The 19,776-nt window shown below is 39.8% G+C and overlaps 1 protein-coding gene across 1 annotated transcript in view; it reads left to right on the top strand.

Annotated features, from left to right (window-relative positions):
- LOC126267573 (probable medium-chain specific acyl-CoA dehydrogenase, mitochondrial) overlaps nt 1-19,776 on the top strand; it is an 86,870-nt gene that overhangs the window by 8,415 nt on the left and 58,679 nt on the right. Inside the window, exons 3-5 of the mRNA XM_049972877.1 lie at nt 6,512-6,679; nt 13,312-13,412; nt 18,595-18,675. Coding sequence (XP_049828834.1) covers nt 6,512-6,679; nt 13,312-13,412; nt 18,595-18,675 — 350 coding nt within the window. The remainder of the gene's footprint in view (nt 1-6,511; nt 6,680-13,311; nt 13,413-18,594; nt 18,676-19,776) is intronic.

Raw genomic sequence — 19,776 nt, 5'->3', positions numbered from 1 at the left:
ACATATACCAACAAATATACAAAAATATCACCTGCAATGGAAGACTGACACTCAGCAGGCTTTAGGGAAATTTCAACACCAAAAGCTGTTGAAAATGTTGTTTCGGCAATACTCAGGTGCCTTTGAAGCATAATCATCTGTTGATGCCCTACTGATTAACTTAAGCAAGGCATTTGACTCTGTGAGTTGTCGGATTCTAATAGATAAATTGGGGTGATAAGGCATTCAGGATACAGAACTCCCCCCTATAGAACAGTATCTTGACAATAGGAAGCAGAGGGCACACTTTAATAATATGCGCGATTCCTATATGTTTCAAAAGGCATGCCTCAAGGTTTCTTACTCTGATCCTTATCGTAAAAAATCAATATTGGTGATCTACTTAGTATAATGCCATGTAAATCTGTTCTGTATGCTGATGACACCAATTTCACTAGAACTGGAAATGACATAGGGGATCTAAAGGAACAAAGCAAGGCCAGCATAAGTACCTGGTTTAAAGACAATGAATTAACTGTAAACCAAAATAAAACCAAACATATAATTTTTAATTTATGCAATGTCAGTGACTGCATGTCAGCTAAATTCTTGGTGTACGCTTGTATTCCAAATTAACTTGGTATCTCCACACAGGTTCGGTATACACTAAATTACTAAGAGTCATATACCTATTGCATAAGCTTAAAGCATTTGAGGGTGGAAACATGTATGCTCAGTTTTTGATTATGAATTTTTTCATAGCCATATAACATTCGGCATACTGCTTTGGGACAACTCCACTAGGACAAAGAGAGTAATTACGTGTAAGAAAAAAATTATCAGATGTCTAATGGATATTTTCAAAAACAGTGTATCTTGTAGGCCACTTTTCAAGAATCTGGGTGTCGTGACAGTCTAATAATTATTCATACTTCGATGCCTAGTGTACACAGAAGAAAACCAAGAGAGCTACAGATTGTGTTAATCATTTCACTGTCACAATACCCATCAAAAAGGAAAGATTGACCAGCCTTTTACTAGACTTAAGCAAGACCCACAATAGCTATATATACCTTGGAATAAAACTGTTCAATTCACTGTCACCGAGGCACACACTACCTCAGCAAAAACTTTCAGAAATGTTCTCTAGAATTGGCTTCTAAAACAGCATTCTAAGGCGCAGCGGAATTTTTTGAGTGTGCAAAAGAACATGAAATTTTAAGTTATACTCACTGTGTGTTTGTATGCAAATCTACATGATTTAACTGTTTTCTTTTATTATTTTATGCGCCATTATGTATTACTCAATTTGTGCAAACTATTAACATCAGTAGTATTAAAAGTGCTTGAAGATGAAATAAATAAGTAGTGTATGTATTTCATTTCATTTGTTAAAGTTGACTCAAATTCCTAATGTTTTCCCATGATGTGGTTTGTCAAAAGAATCTGGGTTTAAATGAAAAATTGAGGAGTTTTGAAAGCAATACTTATTTCAACTTAAAAACAGTACTCCAAAAACAAACTAACTTCATGTCCCCGTCTCACTCTTGGGTGTAATGAGAGTATCTCACAGTATTTTTATAGAAATAATGAATCATATATACACCAGACTAGGTCAAAATTGCTTCAGGTGTTCCTGAGTTTTTCCTTCGTCACCCTTTTTCACGCCCATCCGAAGCCATGGGATTGCAAAGAATGTCGCAGTGTGTGTGTGTGTGTGTGTGTGTGTGTGTGTGTGTGTGATATACTGATATGTCATTGTCTTTTGTCCTCTCTTTCCCATCTCCTTCCCATCCCTATGGATAAAACGTAATTGGTGCTGTCACCAATGAGTTTAGTGACCATAAAAACAATTGGTTCATGTTAATGTAAGTTGTTATCACATATAATTTGATAAATCATGCTTTCTCACCCCCACCTCCAGAGGTGGTAGGGGTATACAGAGTGAGTCAGAAAGGGCTATACACCTTTGGAATGATGTAGAAATTTATTAAGGTAACTTACAGCTCTGCTTGTCACTATTTATGCCACTTCCCTTTACTACTGAACACTACCTTTCTCAATGCCTGACAGATTCCAAACCATCAACCTCTTTCCTAATTGCCATGAACAACTGTATCCTCACCCACAATTACTTTTCCTTTGAAGGAATTACCTACAAACAACTCCGGGATAAGGCTATGAGCACCCGCATGGCACCATCTTATGCCAACCTATTCATGGGCCATCTAGAGGAATCCTTCCTAATCTTCCAGAATCCTAAACCCCTCACCTGATTCCAATTCATTGATGACATCTTTGCAATCAGGGTTGAGAGTGAGGATGTCCTATCCACATTCCTCTGAACAACTTCTCCCCCATTTACTTCACCTGATCCTACTCAACCCAAAAAGCCATCTTGCTGGATGTCGACCTGGCTACATCAGTAGCTCCGTCTATATCAAAACCTTCTAACCACCAGCAATACCTCCACTTCCACAGCTGCCACCCGTTCCAGCTGTATGGAAGTCCCTTCCATACAGCTGAGCCAGTCATGGTTGTCGCATCTGAAGTGGTCCCTCTCAAAATATACCAAGAGTCTCACTGAAGCCGTCACAGACCATAACTATCCTCCCAACCTTGTACAAAAACAAATCTTCCTTGCCTTATCTTTCCAGTCTCCCAGCAACTCCCGAAGTCCCACCGTCTGGCCACAGAAGAGCATTCTCCTCGTAACTCAGTACCACCCAGTACTAGAGCAACTGAATTACATTCTCCACCAGGATTTCAACTAGCCCTCGTCATGGTCTGAAATGAGAAATGTCCTGCCTGCTGTTCTTCCCACCCCTCTCACTCTGGTATTCCACCATCCACCGAATCTACATAATATACTTGTCCATCCCTACACAACCCCTGTTCCCAACCCCTTACCTCATGCCTCATACCCCTGTAATAGATGCAAGATCTTCCCCACACATCCTCCCTCCACCAACTGCTCCAGTCTGGTCACAGACATCACCTGTCCCATCAAGACAGAGCTACTTGTGAAACCAGTCATTGGATCTACAAGCTAAGCTGCAACCACTGTGCTGCATTCTATGTGGGTACGCAACCAACAAGCTGCTTGTCTTCATGAATGGCCTCAGACAAACTGTGGTTAATAAACAAATTGACAACCCTGTTGCTGAGCATGCTGCCAAACATGACATCCTTCATTTCAATGACTGCTTCACAGCCTGTGCTATATGGATCCTCCTCACCAACACCAGCTTTTTCGAATTGCGCAGGTGGGAACTTCCCCTGCAATACTTCCTAAGTTCCTATAACCCTCCTGGCCTTAACCTTCAATAGTCTCTGTCCTCATTTATCCAGCCCCTTCCCTGTTCCCATTACAGCACTACACTGCCTTCATTTCACCATAGCACCCAAATTTTTTACTTGTCTCCTTTTCTGTCCCCCCCCCCCCCACCCACCCCCCTTCCACACCTCTCCCTTGCCCTCTGTCTAACCTGCAGCACCTTACTGTCTGCCACCCCACTGGTGTTGCTGCTCACAGTGTGGTCTCAGTTTCCTGAGACTGCAGTCGTGTGTGTGTGTGTGTGTGTGTGTGTGTGTGTGTGTGTGTGTGTGTGTGTGGTCTATTTTTGATGAAGGCCTTACTGTCTGCGACTCAGCAGCAACTTTCCTTTTCATAATATTGTTATATTCCATCATGGATTTTCCATTGTTTTATTTTTAACTTACAGTATTAGTAGATTTGTCATTTTGCCACAAATAACCTCAAGTTTGGTTCATGTAGTGCATCAGTACTTGGTTTCTCCACCAGGAGTGCCAGACTAGTTCTCAGTTACAATGGCTACTTACACTGTTGCGGACAGTGCTCACTGTGGGTGTTATTTTCATAAAATGAACTCTGCAACAACTGTTCAGCATAAATTTTGCACTGAATACCTCCAAGCAAGCCTACAATTTACTCTTGACATTAGAGCTTTGTTGAGATGGTTGTTCACTGCGACAGGATAAATCACCATCTAGTCCACTTGTTGATGATTTTGTCAAACAGGTTAGGGAGAGCTTTGCCCGCATTCCACAAAAATGAACATGACGTGCATCTGACAACACTGGCATTCGACAAAAGACTCTTTGACAAGTACTACGTGGGCATTTACACGTGAAACTATATTCACAATGGCGCAGCATATTAGTGATGCAGGTAAGGTTGCTAGTGGGAATTCTGTTCAGAAATGTTGCATCAGAGGAGAAGGACGAGACATACCTGAACACAAAAATCTTCAATGATGAGTCAACATTTCATATCAGTGGCGTGTGAAATCCCACAACTGCAGAATATGGGGTAGTGAAAATTCAGATGCGATGCTGGATCACATTCATGACAGCTCCAAAGTTAATGTGTTACGTGCCATTAGCAGACTGAAAGTGTATGACCCTTTCTTCATGAAGAAAACTGTCACTCGTATTGTATATCTGGATATGCTAGAAAACTTCTTAATTCCATTGATCAGTTGAAGATGACAGGGATGGGATGGTTTACTACCAGCAAGATGTTACACCTCCTCATTTCCTCACGGAAGTTGGAGGTTTCCTCAATAGTCACATCCCAGGTTGGTGAATTGGCTGTGAAGGGCCAATCGCATGGCCACCTTGCTCCCCAGGCTTGACACCACTGGATTGCTATCTCTGGGGTTTCATTAAAGCCGTATGTTCTTCCCCTACCAAACAATTTAGCCAACCTAAAAAATTGAGTCTACGCTTCTGTTGCACGTCACACCCAATATGCTGCAACAAGTGAGGGAAAAAACTGATTACCAGTGGGATGTTTGCCTCACCAAAAATAGTAGCCACAATGTACCAAAGTGACTCTTTTATGTGAAACTGGGGAATTTTTGCTACGAAATGACACATCTGCTGGTTTTGCAAGTTAACTCAATAAATTTCTGTATAATTCCAAAATTGTAAAGTCCTTTTTGAATCACCCTGTATTATTAATTCAGTTCTATGCACAACAACTCACCAAAGTTTCTTCACATGTGAATGAATGGCATAGGAAAGCATAGAAAATGCACAAGCAAATATTTATTTTTATACTTTAGATATGGAACCTTCCACTGTCTGCAGGTCTCTCCCACATACACAGCTTTCTTTCATGATTCTTAAATCAAGTGTGTGCAATAATTGATTAGTGCTCTTTGGAAAATTCTGCCATGCTTCTTTCCGTTTTCATCCCCCCCCCCCCCTCCCCCAAGTCCACTTGCTCTCACTCTGATTGGTTTTTCTTCTCTTCCTTTTCCTGCTATTGAATTCCAGTCACCCATCGTAATTTTATATTCCTTAACTTTTGGAACAATTTTTTTAGCTCGTTATTGTTTCTCTCTTCGTCTGTGGAGCTGGTAGGCATATACTATTGTGGTGGATGTTGGCTTCATGTCTAACTCAACTGTGTTAATAAAACATTCACTATGTTGTCCATAGTAGCTTACCCACATTCATATTTTCTTAGTAATTGTTAGATCTGCTCTTGCATTACCCCTGTTTGATATTCTGTTTATAACCTCCTTCCTGCTGCCATACTTCACTAATTCCCACTATATCTATCTTCAGTCTATGCATTTTACTTTTTAAATTGTCTAGCGTACTTAACTTTCCATGATCTGATCCTAAAACATCAGTTTTCTGTCTCCTGATGACAACATTTTCTTGAGCAGGCCCCACTCGGAGATCTGAATTGTAGTTATTTTAACCAAGAGGGTGCTATCATCAGTAAGCGATACGGTAGATCTTCGTACCCTCAGAAATAGTAACAGATTTTGCTTCCTCTTGGGTTCAGACCTTCACAAAACCATAACAGAGCCATGTTGACTAAATGCTACAAAAGTCTGATCAGTCAGTCATCCAAAATATTGCCCCTGCAACTACTGAAAAGGCTGCTGCCCCTCTTCAGGAACCACACATTTGTCTGGCCTCTCCACACACACCCTGTTACTGCAGTTGCACCTACAGTACAGCTATATGTGTTGTTTACACTCACAAAGCATCTACCTTGGCAAAGTCCATGGCTTATGGGAGTATAATTCTCATGTATTTTGAAGAACCAAGTAATATTTTTTTTAAATAATTCTCATTGTGTCTTGCTAATTTCTATCCATTTCTTCATAACTTAAAAACTGAAATGCATAGTAATACTATTGTAGCTATTGACATTAATTTATGTGAAGTTTCTTTGAGTTTGAAGAGTATTTAACCACAGCTGTTGCATCTTAGGAAAACTTTTATTTATTTATATAACAATACAGGACATGCATTCGAAAGGTATGTATAGTTAAGTATGCATGTATGCGTGCGCGTTCGCGAATGAAAGAGACTTCTGTAGATGTTTGTAAACTCTTTTCTTCCATTTTCAAAAAGTAGTAAAAATATTGCTTAGAAGCCAGTCATTACTGGTTGTACGAACATCTTTAGTTTCCCTCTTTTTAATAAATGCAGTCAACTATTTGAGCCTTACACAACAAGAAGCTAACCTTTGTTTCTGCCTTAGAGTTAAATGAAACACAAAAAGAATTTCAAGAACTTGCTCGAAAATTTGCAAGAGAAGAAGTGATACCTGTTGCCGCTGAATATGATCGAACAATGAAATTTCCATGGGATATTGTTAAAAAAGCGTGGTCCTTAGGACTGATGAATGGTCATATTCCAACACATTGTGGTGAGTCCTTGAATATAATAACAATTTTTACTAATTAATTATCTAATTCAACTTAATTTGCATTGTCGCATGTGATCTATTTGATGTTAAAAGTGTATGTTACATTGGGATACTCCAAATTTGAAACCCTTAGTCATAGTGGTGTGCACATAAGATGGTGGGTGGTGTGGTGATGCGCAATGGTGATGACCACTGTACCACATGACATTTCAGCCAGCAGTGTCATTCTGTTACAGCAGCCTGTAGGGAGTGAAGAGCCAAAGAAACTGGTACACTTGCCTATTATTGTGTAGGGCCCCCACGAGCATGCAGAAGTGCCGCAACACAGCATAGAATGGACTCAATTTAGGTCTGAAGTAGAGCTGGAGGGAACTGACACCCTAAATCTTGCAGAGTGGTCCATAAATCCATAAGAGTATTAGGGGGATGGAGATCTTTTCTGAACAGCACTTAGTAAGGCATTCCAGATGTGTTCAATAATTTTCATGTCTGGGGAATTTGGTGGCCAGCGGAAGTGTTTAAACCCAGAAGAGTGTTCCTGGAGCCACTCCGTAGCAATTCTGGACTGCGGAGTGTTGCATTATCCTGCTGGAATTGCCAGAGTGCATCAGAATGTACAATGGTTATGAATGGATGCAGGTGATCAGACAACATGCTTATGTACATGTCACCTTTCAGAGTCGTATCAAGATGTATCAGGGGTCCCACCTCACTCAAACTGCACATGCCCCACACCATTATAGAGCCTCTACCAGCTTGAATCAGTCCCCTATTGACATGCAGAGTCCATCGATTCATGGGTTGTTTCCATACCCGTACACATACACCCAATCAATACAATTTGAGGCACCAATAACCTCAGCAGTTTGGCCCCATTAAAAAAAAGACTCGTCCCACGAGGCAACTTGTTTCCAGTCATCAACAGTCCAATGTCGGTCTTGATGGGCCCAGACAAGGCATAAATCTTTGTGTTGTGCAGTGATCGAGGGTACATGAGTGGGCCTTCAGCTCCAAAAGCCAATACGGATCATGTTTCGTTGAGTGGCTTGCATACTGACACTTGTTTATGGCCCAGCATTGAAATCTGTGGCAATTTGCGGAAGGGTTACACTTCTGTCACTTTGAATGATTCTTTTCAGTTGTCGTTGGTCTCATTCTTGCAGGATCTTTTTCTGGCCACAGCAGTGTTTGAGTTTTGATGTTTTACCTGATTCCTGATATTCATGGTATGCTCGTGAAACGGTTGTACAGGGAAATCCCTACTTCGTCACTACCTCGGAGATGCTGTGTCCCATCGCTCGTCCGCCGAATATAACACCACATTCAAACTCGTTTAAATCGTGATAACGTGCCACTGTGGCAGCAGTAACCAATCTGACAACTGCGCCAGACATTTGGTGTCTTATGTAGTCATTGCCGACCACAGTGCCATGTACTGCCTTGTTACATATCTCTGTATTTGAATATGCGTTCCTATACGAGTTTATCTGGTGCTTCAGTGTGGAACATTTAATATTAATTTTCCTGTTAGTTTAGGCATAGTGAGGTTACTTAGCACACACGGAGTTCACTATAGGTAAAACATTCTCATCTTTCTGCAAAGAATGCTTCACGTTGAAGCCTTCTTACGTGCACACCTCTACAGTTTACATGCAAGCAGTAATCATTGTATCCTTGTTAGTTCCAAGGTTTTGCATGCACGCAGAATGGGAAATATGTTTTGCTTTAGTACATAGGCTTATGTAATTTGTGTGTGTGTGTGTGTGTGTGTGTGTGTGTGTGTGTGTGGGTGTGTGTGTGTGTGTGTGTGTGTAACCTTTCCTTTATTTTGAACTATGTCTCTATGCTCCCACATTTTTCACATGCTTTGTTTACTTTTTCTAGTTCCAGTCCGCATGAGACTTTGTGCATTCATTTTTATTCATCTGTGACATTAAGCAACACAGTTTCCTGACTGTACATTTTAAAATATAGGAAAAATTCAGGAACTTCTTTCCTTGAACTATTTGAGAGTCTTAACTGTGAATGTTTGTGAAAGCTGGATTGTTCTGTTTATTTTTTCATACCATTGTACGAGGGTCAGTCAAAAAGTAATGCCTCCTATTTTTTTTTCTACGTTTAATTGTCAGGAAATTTAAATGCAATTACATAGATTGAAAACCACAACATTGAGGATCATTTTGTCATTTTTCAATGTAATCTCCGCCCATCTCTACAGTTTTGGTCCATCTTTGAACAAGGGCATGTGTCCCAGCACGGTAAAAATCACAGCTCTGCTTCCTAAGCCATTGACGCACGGATGTTTTGACGGCCTCCTCATCTTCAAAATGAATCCCACGATGAGCTTCTTTTAGTGGCCCGAACAGATGGAAGTCTGATGGTGCCAGGTCAGGGCTGTATGGGGGATGAGGCAAAACTTCCCATCCAATTTTGACAATCTCGTCAGAGGTGTGACGACTGGTGTGTGGTCTTGCATTGTCATGCAAAAGAAGAACATCTGCCATTGATTTTGTTGGGCGAACTCGCTGAAGACGTGCTTTAAGTTTTTTGAGGGTTGTGACGTATTGAACAGAATTTATTGTGCATCCCTGCTCCAAAAAATCAACCAGAATCACACCCTCTGTATACCAGAAAACTGTTGCCATAACTTTCCCTGCCGATCGCACAGTTTTGAATTTTTTCTTCCTCGGCGAGCTTGTGTGACGCCACTCTATTGACTGCCTCTTTAATTCGGGTTCAAAAAAATGCACCCATGTTTCGTCCCCGGTCACAATTTTTTTCAGAAACTCATCTCCCTCCAAACGGAAGCGCTGCAAGTGTTGGGAGGCTATTGTTTTCCTTGCCTCTTTATTCTGATCGGTTAACATTCTTGGAACCCACCGCGCACAAACTTTTGAGTACCCCAATTGTTTAATAATCGTGATCACACTGCCTTTACTAAGAGAAATAATGCGACACACTTCATCTGCAGTCACCCGACGGTCACCACGAATGATGTCATCAACTTGCTGAATGTTGTGTGGAGTCACTGCACTCACCGGCCTGCCGCTCCGCTTTTCGTCAGTCAACGGTGTTTGCCCTTCAGCTTCCTTACAACGACGAACCCATCGTCTAACAGTGCTGACATCCACTGTCACAACACCATACACCTTCTTCAGTCTTTCATGAATGCGTATGGGCTTTTCACCTTCTGCATTCAAGAATTCAATCACACAACGCTGTCTCAAACGAACATCGATGTCGGCCAGCTTACAAACTTCTGCTGTGCTGCCACCTGTTGACACAGAATGTTACTACTGCAGTGGATTGCAGAAGAAGGTTTGAGGAATGGCGCCAAATTCAAATTTTTCACTTAACTTAATTTTTTTAAGTAGAAAAATAATGGGAGGCATTACTTTTTGACCGACCCTCGTATATTTAAAGATATTTTTTCTTCTAATGACAAGTCACACAATTGCAGAAATATTATACTGTTCTGCATCTGTGTCTATACTCTGCAAGCCACCTTGTGGTATGTGGTGGAGGGTGCTTTGTGTACCATTGTCACTGCTGCCTTTTCCTTTTCCACAGGAAGTATGACTGCTGGTAAGCCTCCACGTGACTTCGAAACTGTCTTTTTGTGAGATACACATAGGACAAAGCAGTATATTGGTTGGCTCTTTTAGGAATGTATCGAGTGAGATGTGGCACAGGTTAGCTCACTAGGGAGTGAGGGGGATGATGGTTCTACTAGGTTTCTGGCCATCTGGATTTAGGTTTTTCGTGGTTTCCTTAAATCTCTCCATGAAAATGCTGGGATAGTCCCTTTGAAAGAGCATGGCCAACTTCGTTCCCATCTTTGAAACATTCTGGGCTAGTATCTTGTCACTAATGACCTCGATGTGGAGGGGACATTAAACTCTAATCTGCCTTTCTTCCTTTTGGGAATATATGCTCTCAGAAGTTCAGTGAAGCACACTATGAAGTAAAATGCCCCTCTTGCAGGATCCTGCCACTGGGGGTGGCTGAGCATCTCAGTGACACTTTTGCTTTCTAAATTAACCTTTAAGGAAATGTGCTTTTCTTCTTTGGATCTTCTCTAGTTCCTCTGTTACTCCTGTCTGGTACAGATCACAGACTGAAGAGCAGTATTAGAGTATTGGTTGAATGAGCGTTTTGTAAACTACGTTCTTCCTGTGGGTGGACTACATTTCCTGAGGATTCTTTCAGTGAATCTCAGTCTGCCATCTACCTTATCTGTGATTAGTTTTATGTGGCTGTGCCACTTCAAATCACTGTATATTCTTAGATAAAGGGTTTATACAAAAATATGGAAACATCACAAATACAACTTATTGCCGAGCCTAAATATGGTGTAGGAAAACTATTAGCTTTTAAAACAGCTTCGATTATGTCAGAATGGATAAAGGTGTGCTGTACAATTTTTAGGGGAATCTTATACCATTCCTCCTGTAAAATCATGGTAAGTTCAGGTAACGATGATGGAGGTGGGTGGTGATTACTCATCGTTGTCTGCAAAGCAGACCACAAAGGCTCAATAATAATGAGATTTAGTGACTGTGGTAGCCAGAGAACTGTGACATTCCATCCTTTTGCTCACAAAACCAGACCTTGACAATGCAAGCTTTGTGGACAGCAGCCCTGTCATCTTGAGACACAGCATAGACACAGCATCACCATTGTGAACAAACACTGTACCTTGTGATGGTCATGATCAGCCAAAATGGTCACATAACCCTTGGCATTAACGCAACCTTGCAGAGTAACAATGGCACCATTGAATACCATGATATGGCTACCCAAATCATCACCGAACACCCCCCCCCCCCCCCCCCCCGTCCCCCCCATGTTTCACTCTTCGGATTTAAACTTGGTTTGGATTTATGGCTTGGGAACCACATTTACAGGGTTCTGGTATGCAACATTCATTACTGGCATGACGTTTGCAGGTATCATCCTCTTATTTTTTGTCACAGTCCTTGCCACCAACTGTCTTTTACCGACTGTCTGTCACTGACTGGTCAACACACTCTTTCATTTGCATTGTTACTTAGCAGATGATGCTTTTCTGTCTTCTCTGTATGCAGTATAAATCTTAGGTACAGTGTCTTTTGAAACACCAAACACTTTGACTATCTTATGGAAGCATCCATGAGCACTAACAACTTGCCCACATTTGACTTCATGCAACTCCTACATAAAGCACTCACAACTACACAGAACATTGTTCTGGATACAGTTGACATTGACAGTGTATTGAGTTCACTATGCAGGTGCCATTCATGGTTAAATATGACATTGCGTAACCTGCAGGCTTGGCTAGCATCTACATTTATGTTCAAATAATGCATTTCTCAGATGCTTCTATATTTTTTGCCCAAACCCTGTATTTTGTGAATGTGACTGCTTCCAGTGATTTTTCTGCAATCATGTAATCAATACAGTAATGAGTATTTTAGCCTATTTATGTGTAGTATGTTACATTTGATTATGTTGTGGGTCAGTTGCCAGTCCCAGCACCATACATTGCAGGTTGTCCCATATTTCCCTGCAGTGTTCTGGTGTTGGAAGTTCTCCGTAGTCATCTGACATCTCTTTGGTCAGTTACACACGTGAAAAGTAATGGTCCTTACTTGTAATTACTCAAATATATGGCCTGCCCTTCCAACAATGATTAACAGTTCCCATTGCCAGACTTGATAATTTTAAACCTTTGACAGATTTCCAGTGCGAGTTGTATTTTGTACTTATGGTCATCATTAATATTGTGGGTTTGAAATATCCTGGAAGTAAGTAAAGAAAATATTCTGCCATGAGGCTTCACGAAATTCAGAGCAAACTATTGTACTGGAATTAATTTTTCACTCTGCAGCATAATGTGCACTGATATGATACTTCCTGCCAAATTAAAACTGTGTGCCAGACTGAAGCTGAATTAGTCTGTCCAGCACACAGTTTTAATTTGCTAAGAAGCTGCACATGAGTGTACACTCTGCTGCAGAGTTAAAAATTCCTTCTGGACCCATCCCCCAAGTTGTGGCTACAACATGTCTCTACAGTATCCTTTCTTCCCAGAGTTCTAGTCCTGCAAAGTTCAAGGTAGAACTTCCGTGAAGTATGTATGGTAGGAGATGAGGTAGTGATAGAAGTAAGGCAGAGAGCGTGGGTTGTGAATTGTGTTTTAGCAGCTCAGTTGATAGAGCACTTGCTTGCAAAAGTCATAGGTCCCACATTTAACTCTCGATCTATCAGGCAGTTTTAATCTGCCAGGAAGTTTCAACTTGTATGCTGTTTATTCTGTTTGAAACTTTGATAACTGCAAATCATATTATTTTCCATAATTTGCTTACATTGGAATTAACGTACTGGTAAATGGTTTTTTTTTTTTGGGTACTAAAACCATCTTATTCTTTCTACTGTACCTGCATGTACTGACATGTGTAGCAATTTTTGTCTTCCCAGTACAGCTGCATTATGCCTTTTGGCAAATTAAGATTCCACTGTAGAAGAAATTAGCAACATTTGACAGCTCTTCTCATCAGGTTCATGCTTATGATTATAAAAGCATACTTGGCCTTACTAACTTGTAAATTGGTATGAGTTTACCAGAATAATGCATACTGTAATTTCAGGTGGACTGGGATTAGGAGTTTTTGATGGCTGTATGATGGCTGAAGAACTTGCCTATGGGTGTACGGGAATTATGACAGCTATGGAAGCCAGTGGCCTTGGTGTACGTAGAGTATAACTTCATTCTTTTTATAGAGTGCATCATCAGTTTGACAAGTGTTACCTTAAGAAATGCCCTTCACATTTTTTTTTTTTTTTTTTTGCAAAAAATAAATGTATTGTAATAAGTATTATGGATTTATACTGTTCATCAGTTTGATTTTAGTGTCGGTTGTCCACCTGGCTGAATGAAATTATTTGAGAAGTGTATCTGAAACAACTTAGGATATTAAAAGTTTGGTCTCAAAATTTTTCATTTACTTATATCCCTAAAATTACAACACATTAGGATTAAACATGCCCCATGCTTGGATTCTAAATGTTATTTTATCCTCATTTTTAGCACTACAAGTTTTGAACATTCATCACTTTTAATTTTAATGCAAACACAAACCGATAACTTGACACTGCATTCTTACAATACGAATTGGTGGTATTGAACCTTGGGGATGTTCTTTCACACTCTTATGTGTTTAAATTCAAACATGGATTGAAAATAAATATGCAGTGAAACCTCTTTATAACGTTCCTCCATATTATGTTTTTCTCTGTATTACATCTGTTTTTTTCGGTCCCAACTAAAAGCCCACATAAACAATGTTAAATTTTCCTCTTTACTGAGTTTCCTCTATATGACAATTTCCTCCATGTAACACTCATATTTTTGGAACCCTGGTCAATTATTTACCTCTTTATAACATTTAAGTGACTGGATGTTAACACATAGTTTTCCGTTCTGTGGATTCACAGTTTGCACCAGCTCAGAAAGCCCGCGCTCAGCGTGTTTCAAATGTCAGTGGCAGAACCCAGTCACATGACATGTGAAACACATTCCGCTTGTGATCTTTTTGGTGCAATTTCAGTCAATGCTTTGTATTTATAGCCTGTTGTGTGAGCTGAGCAGGAAACAGTTTGTGTGTCTAGTGAGAGTGTGTCTTTGATATAACTTTTTTTTAAGCTTTCATCAGTGGACGTGAGTGAAAAGTGGAAGAACGTATCTCTGGAAGAGAAGTTTTCTGTTATTAAAAAAAGTCGAGGCATCTCCTGGTGTGAGTCATGTAGACCTAGCAAAGCAATTTGAACCTGGCCCCCTAAACACTCAACACTAATAATAAAAACAGATCGTCGATAATGGAAGGGTTTGAGAATTATGGAAATTCGAAATGTATGCGTGTGAAACCATTGACTTATGGAGGAAGTTTTATTAATTTGATTTCAGCAAGTATGTGCTGCAAACATTCCTATAAACTAAACTATTCTGAAGGAGAAGGTGTTTCAAATATCACTGCAGTTAGGAATGGAAAATTTTAAGGCATCCAATGGATGGATTGATAAATTTTGACAGCATCATGGTGTTATATACAAAGTGGAATGAGGAGAAAGTAAAAGTGTGGACGAACCAACTGTAACTCAGTGGATGTAGACTCTCCCTAATCTCATACATGGCTACAGACTGTGTGACATTGATAACACTGACGAAACCGGCATGTTTTTCAGTTTAATGCTGGATAGGACATTTACTTTTCATGGGGAAAATTGCCATGGCGGTAAGAAGAGCAAGAAACGTTTTACCGTTTTGTTGTGTACAAACGCCGATGGCAGTGGAAAACTGAAACCTTTGGTTATCGGGAAGCCAAAAAATCTGAGGGGCTTCAAAAACATCTCCACGTTTCTGTGCAAATATACAAACAATACCAATGCATGGATGACGAGTGATACATTTTTACCTTTTCTCAGAGAATTTGACGCCAAATTGGGAGTGCTGCAAGAAAAGTGCTGCTGTTTTATAGATGTGCGGCACATCCCCCAGATGTATCCTTTCTGAGAAATGTGAAAGTAATTTTCCTGCCACCCAACTGCACCAGCCACCTGCAACCTTGGGAATAATACACCCCTTAAGGTTAAATATAGCCCTTGTGTAAAAGGCCTTGAATTTGATGGACCAAAGAAAACCGGGAAGTCAGCAGAGCTCACAACTGAAGCTGAATGTTTTACAGGCAATGAATTTAATTATGTACTTGTGGAAGGAAGTCAGTGCTGAAACTATTAAAAACTGTTTCACAAAAGCGGATTGTGTAAGAATGAGATGGCAGCTCCTGTGGAAGATGTTGCAAGTGATTTTCAAGAGTTTCAGGAATTAATAGGCAGTGTTTCTGTCACTTTCGAGGACTTTGTGGCTGTGAATGACAACGTGGCAACCACAGGAGTACAAAGTATTGAGGAACTGACTGCAGAGAGAAGCTTGGAGAATAATAGTGGCAGTGACAGTGACAAGGAAGATGACCCTGTGCCCTCATATACTAAGGCAGCTGAAGCCTTTCAAACATTCGGGAGATATATGATGGCCCATAGACTTGAGGACAGAATGAGCAATAAATGATTGCCATAAAGTCAAGGAGAAATAGAAAACAAACATGCTTGCTTGAATATTTTAAAAAGTCATAGGTATGTGATTTTCAGATCGCATGGGTTCCTAGAGTTTTGTGCAAATTTAAGTTCCATTTCATAATTTAATTATTTAAGTAATTTTTTTGCAACTCATTCTTTTTTAATCTGTACCACTTACTTTGTTTTTGTGTAATATGTGCAGTATATCATAAACAAAATTTGGCTCATATTCTATAACTGGGTAGAACGGGAAACTACCTGTCGGCTTTGGACAATGATGTCATATCTTAAGAATCTGTTATAACTTTCGACAGCACAAACTGATCCATTTACTTTCACCAATCCAACTACCAGTTCCCATGTTTTAATTACAAAAAACTAATCATTTGATACACTGATCATTTGCAATGAATATCATATTACGGTATTGTGAAAATTTAAAATATCATCTATGGCACCATTTGTCAAAGCTGATCAGTGGTATCCCTATCTTCAGTAATGCCCTACAGTTATTATTGGAAGCCTTCCTATTTACAGTGTTTTCCTCTATACAGTGTTCAGAATTTGTGGTCCCTTGAAAAACATTATATAGAGGTTTCACTGTACTTCTCTGACAAGAAGATTGAGACACTTCATTTTTTTTTTATTTTTTTTACATTTAATTATTTTTCTTTGCTGTGGGTATTGTTTGAATTACCTATTGTTGCTTCTCCCTCTGTAATAGTAAACAGTGACAGAGTGTTCAAAATTGTATTTATGTGGGCTATTACATTGCAGTAACCATTCCTTCCCACTGCAAGGAGAACTTTCTCTAGTACATATTTCCATTCTCACCCTTCTCCTGTGCTGTTAATTGCTATCCTGAGAAGCTGTTGAACCTCCCTTTCTGTCTCCTCTTACATGTTCATCCCAGCCGTTCAACTGCACACACAATATAACAACTCAGCTCAGTCAGTCACAATGCTGGAACAATGTAACTGCCTGCCAGTTCTCTCTCTCTCTCTCTCTCTCTCTCTCTCTCTCTGTGTGTGTGTGTGTGTGTGTGTGTGTGTGTGTGTGGGGGGGGGGGGGGGGGGCTTTCTTCCTTTCTTTTATCCGTCCTGTTGTTTGCTTTTGTATTCTCATGGATGTGGCTGCTTTTTTGCTCGCAATATTATAGTCAATTGAGCAGTGCTTAAGGGGGAGCTTTTAAAGCTCATTTTAGTAATGTTCGGGTGATGCTGAGGGAATTAGATTAGGAAATGAGACACTTAAAGTAGTAAAGGAGTTTTGCTATTTAGGAAGTAAAATAACTGATGATGGTCGAAGTAGAGAGGATATAAAATGTAGACTGGCAATGGCAAGGAAAGCGTTTCTGAAGAAGAGAAATTTGTTAACATCCAGTATAGATTTAAGTGTCAGGAAGTCGTTTCTGAAAGTATTTGTTTGGAGTGTAGCCATGTATGGAAGTGAAACATGGACGATAACTAGTTTGGACAAGAAGAGAATAGAAGCTTTTGAAATGTGGTGCTACAGAAGAATACTGAAGATAAGGTGGATAGATCACGTAACTAATGAGGAGGTATTGAATAGGATTGGGGAGAAGAGAAGTTTGTGGCACAACTTGACTAGAAGAAGGGATCGGTTGGTAGGACATGTTTTGAGGCATCAAGGGATCACAAATTTAGCATTGGAGGGCAGCGTGGAGGGTAAAAATCGTAGAGGGAGACCGAGAGATGAGTACACTAAGCAGATTCAGAAGGATGTAGGTTGCAGTAGGTACTGGGAGATGAAGCAGCTTGCACAGGATAGAGTAGCATGGAGAGCTGCATCAAACCAGTCTCAGGACTGAAGACAACAACAACAACATAGTTTTAGTTTGACTGTATCACTCTCAGACTGTGAGCAGTAAAATTTGAAACTATAATGCAAGCTCTGTGTATTTTGTTTTCATAAGTGAATTAAAGTTATGATTGCTTTTTAGGTGATTCTCAAAAGGCTAATTATTATTGTTTTTCTGGGCATATTTAAAATTAAAATAATTTCACAGTAAACTTAAGAATAAAAAGTAGAAGCTGTAATAATGTATAATATGAATGTTTAAAATGTTATTGATTCATGTTGAATATAGTTTGTAAAAATAGGCCATTTTGTATTCAAGAATATATTTGTAGAAACCCATTCCAATTTTTCAAGTTCTGTTGATGAATGCACCTTAATATCACTTTTCTTAAAGCCTTGCTACGACCACCTAACACCATAATGTTGCAGAACAAGCAAATGCTTCCTGTGGTATTTCATACAACATGCTATTTAAATGACATCCCTAGTTTGTTGGATAAAAATACATTTACTGTATCAAATGTCTCATTTCAAAAACGACAGAACTGATTAAGTTCTGCACCCACCTTGTGTGTAGTCTCCTGTTAAAAAAGAGGGTACATATCATGGTCCAATTTCTGTTTGTCTTTGTTTTGATGTTGCAGTCTTGTAAATATTTGTAGTTACACACGATGAGCAAGGCAGAGGTACACAGGGAAGTGGGTTCACAGTCAATACATCACGAAAGCTTTAAACAACACAAAAGAAAAGTTGCTTGAGAGCTGTTCTGTAGAGTGAAGTTTAAATCAGAATGTTATTTATAACAACTCCAGGTGTACCTTCAATGCCCCACAGTAAAATTGAAGAAAAGGTGCCTTGTGCATGAACAACTTAATCAGGACTGTTTGACAAATGTCTGGGTATATTTAGTTAGGTATCTTTGTGTATTTTTAGCTGCTCCTTACATGTGCTTCACTGATTGTTTATTCTGTTCACAGCAAATGCCTGTGATTTTGGCTGGAAACAAAGAACAGCAGAAGAAGTATTTGGGGCGCCTGGTTGAAGAACCACTTCTTGCTGTAAGTCTGTTCTAGATAACTTCACTTTAACTTCAAATTCTCGTAACTGACTCGATGAACTGGTTTGTTGGGAAACAGGCAATATCCTGTTTTTATTGAACTTCATTTTCCCTACAAAACTCAAATATAACCATGAAGAAATAATTGCATTGTAACATGTTTATGATTTATTACTGAAATAGATCTTAGGTTGACACAACCTTTTCATGTATTTCATGTGTAGCACACTAGATGGCAAGATAAGGCAGGCAGGTGAGCCAGAACCAAGTAGAACCAGTGTGGTGAATTAGTGACAATTGCCCTGAAACACCGGCCAGCTTTGATAGTTGCTTGTAAGGTAGTTTTCCACACCTCTATAAACAAGTGTTAGGCTTGTTTCCCGGAAGACACAAATTTGAAGTAAGCGTCCACCAGGACTTCCCATGCTTAAGGCATAGAAGGTGCTTGGATTCTGAAATTATGTTTCACAGCTCTTAATAATGCTGCAGTTATTACTGTTGTACTGATTTTCAACCAATCACCAGAGGAAATCACGTTTGAGGTTCCACAATGCTCAGTCTTATGTGCAGTATTGTTTCTAGTATATGTAAGTGACCTTCTATGTAATACACAAAGGCAACGCAAATGAAAATCTTGAAAAGTTCTGTGAAATTTTGAAAAGTTGTGTGACTAACTTGGTAAGTGGCAGTAGTATTCCTTGAGTATCAGAAAGTGATAGACAGGTGGCAGAGTGATGCTACAATGCAGGAGAAGGCAGCAACATCCACAACAAGATGGCATCCCACTATCAACATGCACCACCATTGAGTAGCAATCTGTGATGCATTTTTTGTGTCGTGAAGATGTGAAACGAATCGAAATTTATCGCACAATGACCATACAGTATGGTGATAGACAAGAACATTGTGTTAGCGGAGGATCATGTAAAGGACAACAGACTTGTAAAGCTGAACAAAACAGCCACGAGTTTGAAGATTAATATTGGTTCAGTGCAGAATGTTGTTCACAATGTAAGATCTTGCAAGATGGGTGCCACGTCAGCTAATTGCTGAATTGAAAAACCATTCTGCTGATGCCTGTTAAGAACGTCTTAATCATTTC

This window comes from Schistocerca gregaria, chromosome 1, assembly GCF_023897955.1.
Source record: "Schistocerca gregaria isolate iqSchGreg1 chromosome 1, iqSchGreg1.2, whole genome shotgun sequence".
Lineage (NCBI taxonomy): Eukaryota > Metazoa > Arthropoda > Insecta > Orthoptera > Acrididae > Schistocerca > Schistocerca gregaria.
Note: the sequence above shows the minus strand (reverse complement) of the source record. Positions and strands in the feature narration are given on the sequence as shown.